Genomic DNA, 20,126 nt, shown 5'->3' on the forward strand with positions numbered 1-20,126 from the left:
AGTTACAATTCTTGAAAGTAACTTTGCCGACACACGGTAAAAAACCAAACCTGCGTGTTAAAAATTTCTGCTCCATCGATCGCCTTCAAAAATGAAATAAAACATTAAAATGTTTGTGTCCTATCTTATTTTAGTATTTATTTTTGCTTCAGGCATACTACCGTGAAATGAAGGTTTAGAAATTGCTCTTTAACAGCTTTTTAACACAAAAATTGCACATTTTATAATTTTAGTTTACATTTTCTTTTGAAAGGGGTTTACGATATGGAGAGAGCATTATGGTCTAATGCACATTTAGCTCGATATAAATTCTTTGTTGTAGACATATTACGAAACGGTGGAACCGTTGTCAGTGTTACATGTTCCAGGAATTATAATTAGGCAAGTTCTGTGCTTCATTAATTTTAATATTCTATGTTTAACTCACATCATCAATCCATTTATATGTTCCACTACTGGGCACGGGCGTCCTCTCAGTCGAGGGTATTTAGGCCAAAGTCCGCCACCCTTGACCGGTGCGGTCGGGGACTTCACACGTTTTGCGAGGATTGTGAACCTTCTTTGACGTGCAGGTTTCTTCACTTAAAAACTCCTGATAAATTTCACATATATTGAAATTTTCATTTGCACTTAAATTTCGAGAAACTCAGAGATGCGAGCCCGGATTCGAACCCACTGCTTCTAGTTGAGAGGCGGTAGGTAAAACTTTTAGGCTACCACGGCTTATTACTATGTTTAAGTACTTGTTGCATTATATTTTAGTGTGTAATCACAACTACCACGGTATATTTCAAACCACTAGGTATTTATGAGTAGTTTTGGCATGTGCAAATTTTTAAACAGCTCAATAACGTCTACTACTCACAACATAAAGATTTATGTCAAAAGTCCAGCGATCGTGCATCCACTAGTAAACATTAAACAACATCGCTCCATCAAAAGCAAACACATCTAAAAGGGCTTAGTTTGCACAGGTGTATGGTGTATTGTACAGATACATATGGTGGGGTCCAATGAGAGTTCTTATAAGAGCTGTGCGCTATCGACTGCCACCGGGATAGATCGCGAGCCACTGTTGCAACCATGTGGGTAAGTTTACATGTTCAGTCTTCCCGTAGCATATCGAGGTAATAGCGATATTCGAGTAAATCAGATATTTTGCGGGTTCGTTAATCAAAAACCAAATCCTAAGATATTATAAGTGTAGGTACAGAGTTACACGGATAAGTTTAATTATCCGTGAAATTCATTGGCATAATCCGTAATGTTGAATATTTTTAAATAAGTACGAGAAATGCCGTTTCTACTAATAAATGTTTGTGTTAAATACACGTCTACAATTGAATTCAATCAACAAATATTATTAAAATATAACATTTTAGTTATCATTATTTATTATAAACACTATTGTAAATAATCATGGTTGCTATGAAATCAATGGATGATTTCCTACGTTTTTTTTGTGGTTCCCAGAAGCTGTTATTTTTGGCATGCATAGGCTCTGCGGCTGCGCTGCCTCAGTACGCGCTACCGAGCCTCATTGCGCACGCGCCGGTTGTGCATGCACCCATCGTACGCGCTGAGCCTGTGGTGAGTATTACGTTAAGTATTTTATTGAAACTATTACTTTTATCGATGTTTTCAGTATTTTTTTATAATTGAAGGCGTGCTAGCTATCATTTGCAGGCCATCCTGTAGTAGCACGCGTCACTTAATAGTTTCGTATAATAATAATTCGTATTTAGTATAAAGTTTTAGATCCGAACTGGGTATGTAATGATATCGTTTTTGTTGTAATGGTATCGTCCTTTCACAGGCGTATCCGCGTTATGCGTTTAACTACGGTGTAAAGGACCCGCACACAGGTGACATCAAATCCCAGCAAGAGGAGAGAGATGGTGATGTTGTCAAAGGTAAGACACGTATAGTCCACAATTAGTTCATGAAAGAAATATTAGCTGCTTTAATTGGATAAATTTTTGTGGGGAGAATAACCTGAGTATGCGTAAATGTTGTAGGCTAGTTAATTGTAAGGTACGATAAATTTTTTAAATAAAATGCTCAAGGTTTACTAGCAGTAGAGCTCCTTGTGAAAGAGTTCGTAAAAAAAATACTGCCACCTTACTTATATCTGCCACCAAGCAGTAATGTGAACATTACTGTGTTCCGGTTTTGAAGACTTATGGTGAAATTACAGGCACACGAGATTTTTCAACTTATGTGACAGACGCAGTGGCAGTCCCTTAGACCTTTGGGATGTAATTGTTATGAACAGGCATGCCGTTTAACATCAGGCACACGACTTGTTCGTCCCATCACTTCGTCATAGAAAAAACTAAGTTTAATTGTCTGTTAAATTGTCTACAGGCAGTTATTCACTGGTAGAACCGGATGGTTCAACAAGAACAGTATCATATGCGGCAGACGACCACAATGGATTTAATGCAGTAGTGCATAAAACAGGCCATGCTGTACATCCAGTAAGTAACGTAAAATTGTTTCATTACATAATTTTCGTATGCTGACCAGTGACAGTAGTTCTTTTGACAGTCCTTTTAAAGGCGCCACGGATACTGTGGCTTTGCGATTTTGTAGTTGTTTTTCGGCACTGCGCGGTACCGTCTTTAGTTCTGGTAGAGAAACTACAGAGACAAAAAGTCCCTATAACACCTTTAAAATAACTGCCAAATTGACTACTGAAACCAATTCCCATAAAAAGCAATTGTCTTCGAAATACCGGAATTCTAAGGACTCGCAATGTAAACATGTAGAGATGGTGGCTCGAGACAAATACAACACAACTTGATAGATATATGCACAGTATACTTCAGTCACATATTCGAGTGACTTAATATTTAAATTACATCAGCAGTGTTCCAGAGATTCTATAAGTATCGAATTCTGTAAATCAATATTTTTATGAAGAAATACTCGGAAATTTAAAATTAAATTTTACATTTCGAAATCACTATTAAATTCCATTAAATCAATAATTAATTACAAGTATTTAGTTTCATTACGTATAACATATATCTCTAACAAGTTGACTGTATGTCCCATTAAATATAATAGACATGTATATGTTTAGAGCAAGTACCTTAGAATATTACACAAACTCGATTTCTCGTAGATTGCCAGTCGCTTGCGCAAAATTCTAATGGCGCATAGGCTTATAAGGAAACAGGCTAGCCCGTGAATCTTGGCCAACATATTATACCAAATTTTGCCAATATGGCCCTTAAAGGTTCCTAAGAAATATTCCTAGGTATTTTTTTTAACGTTTGTTAATTGATAAGGTCCGCCTTGACCTAGTTCTTTAGTTATTTTGGTATGATCAATCTTTATGGTTTTTTTAAAGGTTTAAGGCGTTTGTTAGCCCTTTCGGATTAGTTGATATTAACGGATTTTAAAGTATTTATGTGACTAATAAGTAGGTTAATTTTCATTTGTATTTCATTTAAATTTGACGACATTTGTTTCAACGTTTTGAAATAAACAGAGATAAGATGGCAAACAAACATCTCAACAAAAGCTTTTTTATAAGTTGCGTATCGGACTTTATCTAGTAACGTTTTATCCAAGAATATTGAAAACATTTTGAACTTTTTACGAGAGATGAACCTTTGATGCCTTCCAAGCAGGAAAATGAAACTTTAGTAAACTTTAATAAATTCTAGTAGCAATAGAACTTCTTGTGTTAGAGTTCGTCCAGGGAAGTACAGCCACCTTACCTATTTCTACCGTCAAGCAGTAATGTGAGCATTACTTCGTTACGGTTTAGAATATAAGTGCTGGTGAAATTACAGGCACATGGAACTTGTGAACTTAAGTCTCAGGGTAACGAGCGCAGTGGCAGTGTCCCTTAGATCTTTGTCAATTAGAGCTCTGATTTGCAATTGTTGTGGTTAGACGTGTCGCTTAGCACCAGGTGCATGGCTTGTTGATCCCGTCTCTTGGTATTAAAAAAAACCCAATACTTGTTTTATTGGCTCCCTAACATATAACGGGATCAATAGCTGCCTTATTGAGTCAGTTATTTCTTCAAAGTCTTCTTTTGATATTTCAATCATGTTTTTTGGAAGAACGTTTGTAATTTAGGAAACAGTACTTCGTAACCTGTCTGTATAGATAGAAAGTACCTATATAAAATCTATATTCTAACAATAATAACAATGGTAAAATGCCACGGTTTAGTGGCGGCCTTGAGCTCTACGCTTTTGACGGAGAAATTATCACGGTTCACTGGTAACTGGTAGTCGTAAAAAGTAATTTATCAGTTTCATAACTAATATTTACAATATTGTAAGATTGAACAAAATGCAATCTTGATTTAGAAACGACTGCAAAAATGCAACTCTACGTATGTATTTGGGGAAACAAAAGAGAAAAACTCGTGATAGTACTTATAACGAGCCCTCTGTGGTATTGACGCCGCTTCTTTGCTGATTTGACTAATGTCATTCGACTCATCATTATGTCGGTTGATTTAATACGAAAGTAACACGGATTTGACTGCGTTTTGACTTACTGCGCCAGTTTTACACATAATACTAGTATATTCAGTATAGAAATTGTTAAAAAACCGTTTAAACGTACACCGTTCGGATTTTGGAATTTCCGCACGTGTGCGATTGTGTTTGATAAAGCTGGTAATTAGGTCAACGACCTGGTATTAACAAAATATAGGTTTATGTTTGTATCGTTCTCATAATAAATACCATACAGATTTTCAGTGTTACTTATTTGACTATTTAACCATATAATGGTGACTTTTACAGGCTGCTGTAGCGCCGGCTCACTACGCACCTGCTCTCATAGCAGTATCACCATACTTTCATTAAAGCTTTAAGAATTACGTTAATCTATTCGATTTACAAGAGTAAGAAAATATAAAGGCGTGTTCCTGAATAGTTGCTCCAGAAAAATGTAGCTTAGTATGAAGTGGAAGATTATTTGTATTTCTTTATTACTTAGTTGAAATAAGGAGTTTATTATGGCAATACTCTGTGCTATTTAATAATATGTGTAATGTAATGTATTTTTAATGTTAGTGAAGAATATTTATGTGGCGGACAGGGTTACAAAATTAAAAGAGCGATTGTATAAGAAAGCTTTTCGAAAAAGTAGTCATTCTAACATAAAAGTGCCTAATGACGAATTTTGTTTGCTATAAATCATATTCTTTGAGCTTTTAATTATGTGCTTAGTTTTTTATTGTAGTTTCTTGTGCTCTGAATAGCGGACAAAATTTGGCTTTGGAAGAATGAGAATTCTTTTGAAAAAATATTTCGTTCTATTGGACAGAAGTTCACATAGAATGGTCGTTGAATATAATTTAGTGCAGGATAATTTTTAGAATTTTTTATGACTTCAATTCTGCATGTATTTTAAATACTTTGATGACTTGATCAGTTTTTTGTGCGAGTTAAAGTTGTCGTTTCATCTATATTTGAGTACCAATCGAAGTACAACTATATTTTATGTTAACTCTTATTCCTGTATGACTTTTACCTGATTTAAGTATTTATGTTTATTGTATATTTTTTAATGCTGATTTATGAAATTTTCGTTCTTATTTCTTATCATTTCTTTATTTTGTTATTAATTATTACACTTTTGAATATTTTTTCAGTTGTTAATTGTAATGATTTTGGATATTAATTAAATATTTTAGAATTATGACATCTTTCCTATGTATATGCAATTAAGATTCTACTTCAATTAAAAACAATTTCCTCTTTTGAGTGTTTATTATAGTCGGATAAAGATGACCGATAATTATCGAATAATAAACGGTATTAAATTTGAAGCACCAAATCGACTGGTGGTAGGATTTGTTGCGTAGAATTCACGTTTTCAGTTGGATTTTGGATTGTTCTTATCGCAAGTGCCACGGATATGAATTTCACGTAACGTGCTCTTGACCCTGTTACATCCTCCCACCAATTTGACGACCTCAGCAGTTGAGTGACTTGCACACCTGTTTTAATGGTATCGCCATCTTTGTGTTCGAATCCCGGCTGGGTCAACATAGAAACTAACTTTTCTATATCGTCTCAGGTCTTCGTGTTTTGTGGTTACTTACATCATCAGGATCACAGCAACAATGATGTTGTCTAACACAAGTTGATATGGTCTAATACAATTTCAGAAGAGTCTTATAACAGAAACTCGAGGTCTTATATCCCACGCCAATAACACAATTATGATATAGCGTACGTCTACAGACAGGGTTCAACTTTGCATTATGTGGATCGCCTGATATTTTGCCATGAAAAAGAAAATACGACCTGGATATTCCTTGTTTTATTCACCAAGATACGTTTATAAATCGAGATATCAATGCTAAAGAAAAAAAATTACACCAATATAAAAACGACTCACCTCAGCAGGACTTAATAGAATACAAGACGTTACGCTGTGATTTATATATCATTTACGTATATGTTTATCATGTATCTACTATACCACTAAAATACCAAGTAAAGGTCTGTATTTTGTTTCAACCTTATACCACTAGCTTAGAGATGGGAAACTAGTGAATCAAGATCACAATATAGTTGTGAACCCGTCGGGGCTATAGCACATTTTGACAAATGACAGGATATAAACTAGATTGCCTTTATTTACTGCTTCGGTAAATGGCCTATTGGGAGATATAGAAATGGTTAAGCATATGAGAACATGAATGTAAAGTATACGGCTCAATTTATTGATCGTTTAGGTGTCCATTACTTTTTTATATTTGTATATGGTTAAAGTGATGTAAATGTAAAAGTATGCCGAAGCTTACGAATATGGACTTCATCATCATGTGAACATAGAGACTATACAGCTACTAGAGAATACAAATATAGTGGTACACTACAGAGAACTAAACCTTTTGAGTTAGTGTAGTTAAATTATAGTGAATAAAATAAATATTACTGCCAGTGTTAGACTATGAACACACGAAGAAATTGTTCCTCTTAACTAATATTAAAAGATATTTTGTCGACGGATAATTTCTTTATATAAGTTACTTTTATTTTAGGAAATTACGTTAAATTAAAATAACTCTATAGTCAACAGTGACCATGGAACGTGTAAATCGCCAGAAACGTTACTTTGTTTGAAAAAACAAATATACGCGATTCAAATCCGAAAAATAGATTTCATTTCCTATGTGTAACAATCACGAAAACCTAAGAACTCGATAGCTCATTAGTCTTGTAAAAATTCTAGATTGTAATTAGTTATAAAGTTTTGTTTTGCTAAAGCAAAGATTGTTGTAAATAACAAAAAACCTTATATTCTTCGTAACGTACTTGTATATATTTATAGTTCAGTACACTTTTGTATAAATTATTTATATATAATCTATATAGATCGCACAAACGCAAAGAAAATATTTGTTGATCCGACTGGACTCGAACAAGTGTGTGTTACTTCACTGTGGCTATAACTAAGTATTCTAGACTATATCTGTCTTAGAACGTTCATAAAGCTCTTTGAAAATCGTGTTAACTTCTCTCCAGTCTGTACTGGGAAGCGGATTCTGATTTCGTCCTTTCCCTTTCCCTTTCTGTACCCAGCTGTCGGACGTATAATGCTGATGATCGTTTAGAAATCCTGAACTTCATGAAAAATTTCTTATAAAACCGATACATACAATGTAAATAACGTACTGGTGAAACAATAAAAAAGATTTAAGAGTCGTTGCAACCTTAAATAGCTTTGGTTGATTTGCATAACTGTGAAGTTGTTAAAGCAATCACTTTGGAAAATAATATGTAGTAAAATTGAGGACAACATATTGATTAGTATACGATGTGAAAACACGATTCTTAAAAATTTTCATGATAGAAAAAAAAAACACAACCTGAGTTACTATGGCGTAAAGCCTGGTAAATGCTAACTCTCACCTATGGCGAATTAACTGACTATTTAGATTTATGTAACGCTTTTCTACTTTTCCTTGTATTTTTTTGTGCTTTAGTCTTGTAAGGACATCTTTTATTGTAATAATACATTCTTTTTTAAAACGTCCTTTTCCGCCGTCATTACATAAGAACAGACTTCGAAATTTTACAAGAAAATCGCTGTATTCAATTCGGTACCCACTTTACGTAAACCAATGATTTCTTTTATATCAAGTGATCTAAATAGAACACGTTCGGGATATGATTTACATTTCTCAAATAGCTTTAATTTCGTTTGTATAAAAATAAATTGTGAAATAAAAACTGTGTCCCCGCCACTCGATCTAAACAAAATGAACTGCATTAGTACGGGAAAAAAATTAATTCCAGCAGAGGTAATATCGACTCTTAATGTTGTTTACAAGGTTAAAGTTTAACGACTTCAAAATTGTAAGTTCATATATTGATATATAAGTTCTATGCTATTATCATGACTTTAAGTGCTATAATAAATCCCTTATACGGCTAAGGAAACGGTGCTCATATAAACTCCGTTATAAAGCCATTTTACTACTAACCTACGCATCGACTAAAACAAGTATTGCAATGAAACTGTCGTTCTAAGTGCAATATCAAGTCAATTTGAATTTGTTGTTTAACTAATACTAAATTAGTGTTAGTTCAGATGGTACATTGCGGTCTTGTTTTCATTTAAAATTTTTAGACTCATTGTTTTCTAGAGAAATATATGGCTTATTTAAAGCAAAAATACATTTATGCAAAATTTTAAAACGAAAAATGGTTAATGTAATGTACCTACTCAAATATATTTTAGCATATACATATATTATTGTAGCAGTAGAGCTCCTTGTGAAAGAGTTCGTCAAGGGAAGTACTGCCACCTTACCTATTTCTGCTGCCAAGGAGTAATGTCAGCATTAGTGTGTTCCGATTTTGAAAGGCAAGGGTGCTGGAGAAATTACAGGCTCATGAGACTTGACAACTTATGTCTCAGGGTAACGCGCGCAGTGAAAGTGCCTTCAGATCTTTGCGATTTAAGCTCTGAGTGGCACTGCAATTGTTATGGACAGGCATGTAGTTTACCATCAAGCGCACGACTCGTTCGTCTCGTCACTCGTGGATTTATTAAAAAATAACAGAAATATATATTTTACTCTACAGCAAATGAAATCAATGTCTGTCCATATTGAAAAAAATGTTAGTAGAAGACATTAATGGAGACTGTGACCCTAAGAACACAGCATCGTCGTGAATTTATTTTGTTCCTAAAAATTAACTGTCTAGCTTGATGTGCTGGTGTGTGTACGTTTCGCGATAACGATTTGCGAAAAGATTTTGGTGTTTCTCTTTTTGTTGGAAAGAGGATATCTCAGTATTAAATTTGGAGAAAATATTCCACCTCTAAGGGTAGCAAACTAGGGGATGAATTCGGTTTCGCGCACTGTCCGCTAAACGGTTTCAGTAAAATTTGGCAAATACATATATCTACGAACTTTTGAAGTCAGTTTTTTAGTACTCTGTACTGAGATTATGAACGTATATTCTGATGGTTCGATTTTTTTTATAATATTAAGTGACGGGACGAACAAGTCGTGCGCCTGATGGTAAGCCACACGCCTGTCCATAACAGTTGCAGTGCAACTCAGTGCTTTATATCGCAAAGATCTGAGGGGCACTGCCTATGCACCTGTCACCCTGAGATATGAGTTGACAAATCCCATGTGCCTGTAATTTCACCAGCACCCTTAGCCTTCAAAACCGGAACGCAGTATTGCTCACATTACTGCCTGGCGGCAGAAATAGGTAAGGCAATACTTCACTAGATGAACTAATTGATAAATTATAAAATGGATTTAAAAAATCCATAGAATTAATTTATTTTCGACTAGTATGTACATAGCAACTCGCATGTTCTATTGGGCTCACAAAATTCTTCGAATATTGGACTAGCGTAATAGCAATGACCTGATATTCGCTGGCTCATAAATGGTTCGACATATTCGTTTATGTACTGTTGAACCAATATCAAATTTGAAATATGGGTCGTGGTAAATAATTTTAACAAATTCCGTTTTCATTCGTAAAGAACCGTCATTAAATTGAAACGTGGGTAGAAAATTCGTCGTCGGCGCTTTATTGCTTGGAAGTTTGTCGAAATACAGTAAAATGCCTTCGAAGAATATATTTTATGGAATTATTTGTATTTATTATGCCAGTATTTCTTTTTTAAATGATATTTAATTTTGGGACGAGCAAGCTATCCCACAGGTTGCAGTAACCATCAGGTTGTTGGTAAGCGACACGGCACTATTTAGAACTTGAAATGCTGACTCCGCTACGATATGGCGAGATCGCTTGTTCCCTGGACGAACCGTTCACAAGGAGCGCTACTGCTACTAAATTGTGAATACTTAGTCGCAATCAGTGACTTAAATTCGATATTAAAATTGTAGTAGCAGTAGATACGTGTACCACATTTTCATACACGCTATAGTACAATTTTGAAAAATTGTGTATTACGTAATAAGTGTACTACAACCTTAAAAAATCGGAATCGACGGTGTTTTGTTTTGGAAAAGACATAAAAAAGTCGTCAAACGCTGTGAATTTGCTCCTTTGCCATAGCGGTGGTGTCGTTATTATATTTAAGAGTATTTTATTTAGGATTGCTTGTTACATTCTAAATTCTCCACCTACCTACGTTTTAGAGTCCATTATTTTAACAAAATATGCGTTCGTATTTAGCTAAAGTTATAAATGTAACTGAGTACGTATAGAATTATGAATTTAATGTCTGTCTGTTCTATTAGAGCATTGTAAAAACGCTCATTAACTTCTTTATAATCAAACATTATTCCACCTACACTTTATAAACAGTTTCTGATCCTCAAATAGTTTCCTCTTTAATATTCCTTTTCGAATTTCTAAACGTTACTAAAGGAAAGCAAACCGTTAGTCAATATACAGCACCATAAATATGTGTGAAAAATATCTAACTCCCTTATCTGTACTTTCTCCATACATCATACGCTTCGTTATCCTGCCAGTTAATGGCATGACATCAGTGCTGGACGGATATGGGCGAAATTGCCCTCACCCACTATGGTTAGCACAGAGCCGGTTTTAGGGCGTATATGTATGTGCTAAATAGTCAATGTAGAGCACGCGTTTAGACTGTCTGAGTATGCTCTCGTGTTCGCATTATGCATTATTGATTCCTAAATTGACTTGCAATAGTTACGTTAATATATTTAAGTAAATTGGTGTTTTTAGTGAGTTCAATAAGCATTATTCATCATCAGTTAAAACATAACCGTAACGGAAAAAAATGGTTAAAAATACTTTCTACGTTGCTACGTAGTAGAGTCCCTTGTGAAAGAGTTCGTCCAATGCGGTACTGCCTTGCCTATTTCTGCCGCCAAACAGTAATGTGAATGCTCACATTATTTGCCATTCAAAACGGGAACGCAGTAATGCTACTGCGTTCCCGTTTTGAATGGCAAGAGTGCTGGTGAAGTTACAGGCACTTGGGACATGTCTACTTATGTCTCAGTGCCTCTTAGATCTTTGTGATAAAAAGCTCTGAGTGGCACTGCAACTGCTATGAACGGGCGTGTTGCTTAGCACCAGACACACGACAAAAAACACTTGGAGGTTCGCAGCTCCAAGGTATCACTATCCGGAATATTAAATAACAAATTTAAGTAGTACACAATATTAGAATACGGCTCTGTACATGTGTGTGTTGTTTTTTACTGACTAAATTAACTAAAAAGAGTTGGTTGTAAAAGACGTTTTCCATGTGGCCAACGGCCGTTTGACCGTCAACACTTCCGTTCGGAATTTTGCGAAGAAAGTTTGTGTTTTGTGCTCGCAATAATGTTCAGAGTCCACATATTGGAATTTTTGATGGTAAGAACTAAATATTCAATCAGATTAAAAGTTGTGTAACATTGACGATTTGTGTGAACTAAGAAATGCAATCTTAACAAATGTTTTTCTTGCTATCGTAGTTTTTCTAGGCGTTGCAAAAATGAGAGATTATTCTGCAAATTTTTGAAAGTCCGTTTTGTTGTTTTACACCAATTTTAAGCTGGTGTATAGATATAATATAAAAGTACCTAGAAAAAACCTAGAGCAAAAGGAGTAGTCCTTGTATTTTTTTGTATTAGATTTTCTTCTTTATTATATGTTTATTGGCCTTTTTTATTAGTAAGTAACTATGATAAATAAATAATAACATTTGCTACCAAATTCAATCTATTTCAAGGAAGTAGGGTGCTCATAAAATTAATGAATAATAATATTTTTTTACGCTAGCGAAAATAACCTTTTGTTGTCTTAGGTTACTTATAAATGAATCAAAAAATGTGATCACTGTTCTTAAATAATGCCTTCATTACGCACTTCTTGTGTCGCGACTTGACAAATGTGGCCATTAGTCAAAATGACGTTAATTTGTATAAAAAGTGGGCAGTAATTAATACCAATACCTTTTTTTGGTGTATATACTCGTAGTGTATATGTAGAGTCAGCGGCAAAGGTAGCTAAATATCTATACTTTCATATCTTAATATTCGGAAAGTAATACAAAAAGAAAAATCGGTAAATAAATATACTAAAATTCATCGCATTTGTGATTGTACTCGTAAACTTAGTATATGAAGTCTATGGTTGTACCTACTCACTTACTATTATTTGTGTAAAGTAAATCTCTAGATTAATCACCTTTTGATGTAATCGTACATACGAGCGGTGTTTTTGGAATATATATAGTTTCATGATTAACATGTAGAGTCGTCTCAAATTGGCACAGTTCAACGTCAGTTGAAGTAGAAATTTATTGTATGCTTGTAGTACTTGGAATAAACATACTCGTTTAGAAATACTGGGGGCGTATTATGATCTTTTAAAAAACCATGCAAGTTCTAAAAAACAATGCAAAACTGACTGAATAAAATTCGTATAACGACTTTTATTCGTATACATATTTTTCGCCGATTTCTCGCTGGTTATTTTGTCGATGACTGGGACTTGACTACCTCGTGCTTTTTAGTGTAACGTTCAAAAACATGGATGAATATTTACCGATAAGTTACGGTGTTATATTTGTCATTTAGTTTAAGAGAAAAATAATAGATACGTATTATTCATGTACGAAAATAAATAAAGACACTATATATAATAATAAAGACACTATATAATAAAATCAATACCTATATTTTAACTTTTGTAAGGAAAAGAGCAAATTAAGTTTTCGAACGACGTCAAACGTCGATGAAATTCCGCGGGTAAATTTTTAGTAGTTTGTTGAAAACATATCAATAATATTTTAAGAATATTTGAGTCTAAATTAAATTGTACGAAATTATACTTGGCTTTAGTCAAAAAATAACCTTAGTCTCAACCAATAAATCGGTGATTTTGTAGGCCTCGACATGTGTGGTTTAAGTTCATCGCAAAGATTGTGGATCATATTATTATCTTTGCTAAGCCGGTGTCTTTTCATAAATTGCTGTGCAACCATTTCAAACGGATCACTACGATTTCGTAGTTGGTCCATAGAGTTTTTCCATATTATTATCGTGTGAAGCATCACTTTCGAGTTACTCAAACATTTCGTATTCATCGCACATGATTAAGCGATCGCCTAAAAATATATAAACTCAAAATTATAATAATTATTACACAATTATGCACAAAACAATTCAATAAAAGCTACATCAAGACAATGTAGGAATGGTTTATTACTGTTACTTTTTGACAGATGCCAGTTCATAATATGAAAGTTTACGGCGTAAACTGCGTGGAAATAAGAGTTCATAATAGGCCACCTGAAGAGAAAATAGTGCGTGGCCAGAGTTCAGAACAATGTTTCTGTTCAAACTGTACTGTACTGTTTCTACAAATATTATCTGCCAAAATTTGTTACAATATTTTTTCTACTACAAAAGAAACTAAACTAAAACAACCGATAGCTGCCGACCTCACCGAAAGCACAAAATACTAACGTACGTAACACTCAATACAAGGGAGTAGGGACCTTTGAACATTTTTTATATATCTGGTTGTAAAATCCTAAATCATTATTATTTATTTGTTTTGTTTGCTGCAGTAGTTAATCCTATTATTTGGCTATAATCATTCTTAATAAGTTAATAATCATAATCAAAAAGTTTATAATACTCTCAGAATTCCCATTTTTGTAAAAGAACGGGTATTTTTGAGAACGTTTGTTTACTTTTCGACGTTGAAACTAAACACGAACTCTAATTCAGTTTTTGGCGCGCGCACACTGATCGGTGCCACCTTTTTTTCATCCTATAAACAATTCCTACTCCATTTTCACTCAAACTGACTGTAAACGTATTTGTTCTAAGCTGCGCCTGTTCAAAGTTGTCTCCTTCTCCCCTACATATTTGACATTTGTAAATTTGTTCGTAAAAATCAAGATTTCTACACCTTCAAAACATCCCACCAAAGCATGTATTACGACATAAAATTAGATAAATTCTGTCTAATTCCTCTTGCCCATATACGTCATGTCCACAAAAATTTATGGTAAATTGTCTGGAAATGAGCAAAATGACAAAATCTTAGAAAAAAAAACTAAAATATTTAGGAAATGAAACTATTTTTCCGGATTTAAATCGCGTATATTTTTTTTTTGTCAAAGGTTTTGTTTGATAGTTTCATTTCCTATGTGTAACAATCGCGAAAACCTAAGAACCCGATAACTAAAATATTTATTATTAATTTTTTTTATTACAATATCAATATCGTAAAACGGTCTCGACCAGCACGGAAGGTACAGAACAGTTTTGTTAATATACCGCAATATTGTGATAATGAATTATTTCGATTATTCAAAAACTCGTATAAAGTTAACCATTAAATTGTTACATTTTCTTAAATTGTTTTAGGTGTTATTGTGAACATTTATATGAAAATAAAATATTATTATTAATGAAATTTTGATCGAAAGCTTCTAACACAAAGCATTTCTTGAAAACAGCCGACTCTTACTCTCTTCCCTCATACTTAGTTGTGCCCGAAAGGGTCCATGATTGATTATTTTACTATAACACCATGTGTTTAATGATTGTGGAATGTAAATGTCGAATATTTAATTGAATTAAATAATCGTGCAACACTGAGCTGGAATATCAGAATATGTATACCGCAGGTCTTTTAGTATGATTTTATTTCCAGATACTATTCATTGTCAGCACTTGTCAAGCCAGAGTAATAAATGGATTAAGACAAGCCAAACTTAGCTTAACGGATCCGATGCCATATTATTATATTAATAATATCGACGGTAAGTGCTAAAGTTAAGTGTATTAATTGTTTTTTGTTTGTTAACCAGTAATTCAATTTAATTTTAATTGTCCGTGACTGTCGTTCTGTTGAGCAAAGGTGGCGTAATTTTCTTTCCGTAATATTGTCGTAAGTAGTCTTCAATTATGTTTAAGAATTCGAGCTCATTTTTTCATCTCTTCTGACTCTTTTTTATTTCCTTTTGTTTTGATAACCAGTTGGTAACGAAATTGTCCACAGGTCTCGTCTTGCACAAGCGATCCACCTGTTCCCACTTTAAGAACTTTTTCGAAGGCTCATCCTTTTTACCTAGATAATCGCATGAGGTCTATGAGTTTATAGTTTGCGAGTGGTATTGTGTATTTGATATAAATTTTTCCTCAGTTCATTTTCAGACACCGGCCTTATTTATCGTCTTCGATGTTTTCTTATTTTAACCGTTTGTGTTGTTTATATGTTTAGGTCACCCAGGCACATATTCGTTCGGCTATGACATATCTGACCCATCGACTGGTAATACACAGTTTCGCACAGAAGAGCGCTACCCAAACGGTACGGTTGCGGGGAGCTACGGTTACGTCGACGCGTGGGGGACACCACAGAGGTATCGGTACATTGCCGATGCAAGAGGATATAGGTATATATGAATATCATCACGTTTTTACTGCTATCTTCTATTTATTGTACCGCCAGGCTTACAGGAAAGGAATAGTTTGTCGTACGGGGAGTCTCCTTTCGTGCACTCCATTTACTACCGTGATATCTATATATTTTTTCGTTGAAGTACTCCACTACATTGTTATTAAATTGATACAGAAATCCAACAAACACAAACAAAAATTCCATTTTGGTCTGCCAGAGGTCTCGGGTTCGATTCCCGGGCCGGGAGAAACATTTGTATGGCTTATATTTATTTTTCTTGTGAGTTTGATTGTAATTTGTGGTTGTCTTTGTGTGTGTCCATGGCACTCGCGAGACAGGGTTTCCCTAGTGCAGGGTGCTCGCGATTTTATCTTGGCTCCCTTCTTAAGTCATGGTTCATTATTTAAAGTTCGAATGAATTCGAATTCGAGATTGGGATATTGTACAATCTTCAAAATATTTTCTCCGATATTTAAATTTACATACTACATAAAGTAAGAGTATGATCTCTTATGTTATGTGTATCTAGAACTGTATACTATTTAGTATGTGTTTCGGAAAGCCTCAATGTAATGCAATTAGTGCCTGGAACTCGACCTTGGACTCTTCTATAAGGAAGGCAAAAGTTTTATAGATAATAAATATTTATAGTGTGCCAACCCCATCTAGTGCGCCCGAAGCGTATTCGAAAGCGTCCTACCCGATATCGCGACGACCACCCATCCTCGAGGAAGTAGATTAGTCTTTGCGAATGTAAATGGCGCTTCTCGCCATCGACTCTGTTTTGCCAAAATATCACTTTTTCATGACGAAATATGGTAATAAAAAAAGGACTTCCGGTATCTTCCGTTTTATGCGTGATTACCGGCCCGCACCCCCCGCGCGCTCCAGTTAGTATCCAAGAGTCCGCGTTCACACTGTTAACACTGGTTCAAGTTAGAAGAAGTCTTGTGCGCGCGTCTTTTCTACTGTAATTTTGTATTAGTTCTTGTTATAAGTATTAACTTACGTCGTAGTATCTGTGTAATATCTCTGTGCCCCGTTTATTTATATGTAATAAATACCTATAGTGCTCTACTGACTAACTTACTTATTTAGCCTGGCCATATATTTTAATTATTAATACAAAGATCAACAACGAACACTAAGAAAATTTTCTTCGATATGGCTGCATTCGAAACAGCGCCTTCAGCATATTGTGCCCGACACTCACCCAATTGAGCTGCGGAACGAACCAGCAGATCTTACGAATTTTTTTACGTGCTTGTTGCAGATCTTTGTTTTTGGTTTGTAAAGATTTTTGCCGTAACGCCATCTGTGAGAAATCTATGATCCTTTACAGCTTCCAGCGGCTGACTAGAGATTTCGCTTTAATAATTGTAACAAATAAATCAAAATAAGAATTTGTTTTCAGAATAACAAAAGAACGACCATTCAAACCCTACATACCCCCATCAACGATAACTCAAATTCCGGTAGACTCCTCCATCACCTGGTCTCGACCGAAAATATCAAATAAGAAGCAAAACAACATTAACTCTATCACCAACGATATGAAGATGCCAGAACTAAATATTCTAAAAGATAAAGATAATTCTTTTCTTCTACCTCCTAGTTATTACGTTGAAGATTAAATATGTTAATTTTATCAAATAAAGAAAACAAAAATGTCAGTTCTATGTATAGCTGGCTGTTGGTATAGTTTTATTTTTTCCTCACTCCTCCATCTCACCTGATGGAAATTTATGATACGGTGTATCGTCGAACCCCTAAATATTGCCTATTTGCTCTCGCCTTGAAAAGGCCCAAGGTACAGCGTACAGCGTTCAGGAAATAAATTTGCAGTCAGGGAATTTCTTGAGAACGCTTTTCTACTGAACTTTTCGTCTACCAGTATGATTGCAATTAAAAAAATACAACTTAGTACAAACCAAAATTTCGAGTTTAATACAATTTTTAATTTCGTTTATTTTTTATTATCGATAAGTTTCTGGGAAAACTATTCATTCCAAAAATTTTCGCCTGCAAGTTTGCAGAATGGCGAAAAAATAAAAATAATAAAAAAAGACTGCTGCGTTTCATCTATGGACTCCCATGAGATGACAAAGCAATAAAATGTGACATATCGGAGATTTTTCAATATTTCGTCACAAAACGGAAAAATAGAATTATTTTTTGTTGTTTTTTTGTAAAAATGTTACGAAAGAGCGGAATCAGATTGCTGTTATTGTCATTTATCATCTGTGTTGCTGCCTGTACGTATTTAAAATTATACTTTGGTCACTATCACTGTTAAGCTCTCTAATCTCTGAAAAATATGTACTTTATACAATTATATTTGCCATTCTGGCTAAAAAAATATCAAAACCCTATTTTTTATTATTTCTGCTTTTCATAAAAAAAACCACTGGTGCCTTCGTGAAGTGTAATTAAGTAGGTACAAAACATGTAAAATTTTCATATACGTCGGTAGCTTTCTAGAATTGCCTATCTCAAAAACATCTAACATAGCTGAAACGTGGCTAATAAAGCTGAAACGTATCCGGCGTGCAAAGCTGCGAATCGTGTACCGGCCTAATGTAAAACTCAGTGCCTTATTTACAAGAATTTTAATTAGCAAATTTTGAATACAGCTGTATAATAAAAAATATAAATATTTTGTGTTTGGGCCAATTACTACCGACAAAGAGCGAATGTCGCTTAAATTATTTCAGTTGCGAGTATTTATCTATGGATTTGTTTTTAATCACTTTCGTACATAAATGCTATTGCATAGGTTTTTTATTAATCTATATATTTTTGACCTAGACTGTACCGTCAATGGTACCGAAGGCACTGCTTGTATTGCTAATATACTCGCTGTAAAAAGTACCAAGTACATTCGAGTTTAACTTCTAATTAACAGCACAGGTTTACTCGCGCATAGTGCTTCAGCTAGCTTTCCTCTACCATATAATAAGTGTACGAGTTATTCTCGATTGCCGCAAAAACAAAAATGGTTTATGATTCTGTCTTTAGGCTATCCAATTGCTGACAATGTGGCTACTGACACCGATACTGGTCTGCGTGATGAGAAAACATTTCCAAACGGAACTGTAATGGGGAAATACTCCTATACGGACAAAGAGGGCAATCCGATCCATGTCAAGTATTACGCTGATGATCAGGGTTATGGGTGAGTAAAAATCAAATTTTTGTGGCAACGAGGATCCACGCAGGGCTCGTTTTAAATTTGCTTGTTGTTTTTAGTTCTTTTTTTCCTAGGCACTGGTGTTATCTTCACTGTATTTGAGACCTGTGGTAGCCAGCGGTTGCCTTTCAATTGAGAGGTACACGGTTCAATTCCGTATGGATTAGGATTTAATTTCTAAACTACATGCCTATATCTGCGGACGTTTAGTTGTAATATCTCTCGCTAACGGTGAAGAAAAACATAGCGAAAGAATAAAAATTTTGATGTGATTTTGACTGTATTTGTCGATATTAAATACGATTTGGCCTGTTTAGGCCCCATTATATTTAATATCAATAATAAATTAGATGTTCTTTTACTATACCCTGATGGATGAAAATCCGATATAATTTATTTTGATTTAATTGATTTTGAAAGAGATTTTATGGTAACTAAACGTTAGGTCGTTGATACCGTTTTTATAACGGTATCAACGAACGGCTATCCCAAAATATTTAATAGGAGGTATGTGTTATAATGATTCATGTATAAATTTTTCAGAGTTGAACTCAAAAGTGTCAAGTTCATAAAGAATGATTTGAAGACTTCTTCACAGAATAAGCTAGAAAACCCTGAACAACTCCCGAAATTTGAGCCCACTGCAGAGATGTACAAGTATCCCAAATACTTAAAGAAAAGCGTATCTCGTCATCAAATTGACTCTTTGAATAAGGAGTCTCCGAAAAATCACTTGAAAAACAAGTACAAGGGCATTGATTACGAGATATATTTGCAGACCGTTATGCCTTCCCAGAATTGTGGTCACGATGAAAAGGTGAAAATTTACAATTTAGAAAAGGATGTTGATAAGAAAATTCGAAATGTTTTGAACGCAATTGAGGTCGAAAAAGAACCAGAGGACGATACCGGTATAGAGACACCAAAATTTTGTGAGCTATATTAATAAATATTATTTGTTATTTTTAAGTACTGCTTTCAAAATTATTCGAAATTAAGTTGTATTTAGGATAATTTTAGAATACTTACATATTTAATTAATTGATCTCGGA

The 20,126-nt window shown here is 34.4% G+C and overlaps 3 protein-coding genes across 3 annotated transcripts; all 3 read left to right on the top strand.

The window, feature by feature from the left end:
- Nucleotides 1-1,019: 1,019 nt before the first annotated feature.
- LOC113236598 (cuticle protein 8-like) lies at nt 1,020-5,477 on the top strand. Its single transcript, XM_026472742.1, has 5 exons — nt 1,020-1,089; nt 1,474-1,590; nt 1,817-1,913; nt 2,368-2,480; nt 4,779-5,477. The coding sequence occupies exons 1-5, from the start codon at nt 1,084-1,086 to the stop codon at nt 4,839-4,841; spliced, it is 396 nt and encodes a 131-aa protein (XP_026328527.1). The 5' UTR covers nt 1,020-1,083; the 3' UTR covers nt 4,842-5,477.
- A 6,253-nt stretch (nt 5,478-11,730) lies between these two features.
- LOC113236968 lies at nt 11,731-17,592 on the top strand. Its single transcript, XM_026473198.1, has 4 exons — nt 11,731-11,834; nt 15,135-15,243; nt 15,705-15,879; nt 17,299-17,592. Exons 1-4 carry the CDS (start codon nt 11,802-11,804, stop codon nt 17,516-17,518), a joined length of 537 nt encoding a protein of 178 aa, XP_026328983.1. The 5' UTR covers nt 11,731-11,801; the 3' UTR covers nt 17,519-17,592.
- Nucleotides 17,593-18,898: 1,306 nt separating this feature from the next.
- LOC113236985 lies at nt 18,899-20,083 on the top strand. Its single transcript, XM_026473220.1, has 2 exons — nt 18,899-19,059; nt 19,618-20,083. The coding sequence occupies exons 1-2, from the start codon at nt 18,983-18,985 to the stop codon at nt 20,018-20,020; spliced, it is 480 nt and encodes a 159-aa protein (XP_026329005.1). The 5' UTR covers nt 18,899-18,982; the 3' UTR covers nt 20,021-20,083.
- Nucleotides 20,084-20,126: the final 43 nt, after the last annotated feature.

The sequence above is a fragment of the Hyposmocoma kahamanoa genome, unplaced genomic scaffold (genome assembly GCF_003589595.1).
Source record: "Hyposmocoma kahamanoa isolate Upper Pololo Valley unplaced genomic scaffold, ASM358959v1 92, whole genome shotgun sequence".
In the NCBI taxonomy this organism is placed as follows: domain Eukaryota; kingdom Metazoa; phylum Arthropoda; class Insecta; order Lepidoptera; family Cosmopterigidae; genus Hyposmocoma; species Hyposmocoma kahamanoa.

What these genes read in the sequence shown, in the direction of transcription:
- LOC113236598 (XM_026472742.1), top strand. An exon ending in TCGTACGCGCTGAGCCTGTG is followed by an intron (nt 1,591 to 1,816) that starts GTGAGTATTACG and finishes GTCCTTTCACAG; the next exon opens with GCGTATCCGCGTTATGCGTT. An exon ending in AGATGGTGATGTTGTCAAAG is followed by an intron (nt 1,914 to 2,367) that starts GTAAGACACGTA and finishes AATTGTCTACAG; the next exon opens with GCAGTTATTCACTGGTAGAA.
- LOC113236968 (XM_026473198.1), top strand. Translation starts at nt 11,802, where the DNA reads ATGTTCAGAGTCCACATATTGGAATTTTTGATG. An exon ending in TTATATTAATAATATCGACG is followed by an intron (nt 15,244 to 15,704) that starts GTAAGTGCTAAA and finishes TTATATGTTTAG; the next exon opens with GTCACCCAGGCACATATTCG. An exon ending in GCCGATGCAAGAGGATATAG is followed by an intron (nt 15,880 to 17,298) that starts GTATATATGAAT and finishes ATTTGTTTTCAG; the next exon opens with AATAACAAAAGAACGACCAT.
- LOC113236985 (XM_026473220.1), top strand. Translation starts at nt 18,983, where the DNA reads ATGGGGAAATACTCCTATACGGACAAAGAGGGCAATCCGATCCATGTC. An exon ending in GCTGATGATCAGGGTTATGG is followed by an intron (nt 19,060 to 19,617) that starts GTGAGTAAAAAT and finishes TAAATTTTTCAG; the next exon opens with AGTTGAACTCAAAAGTGTCA.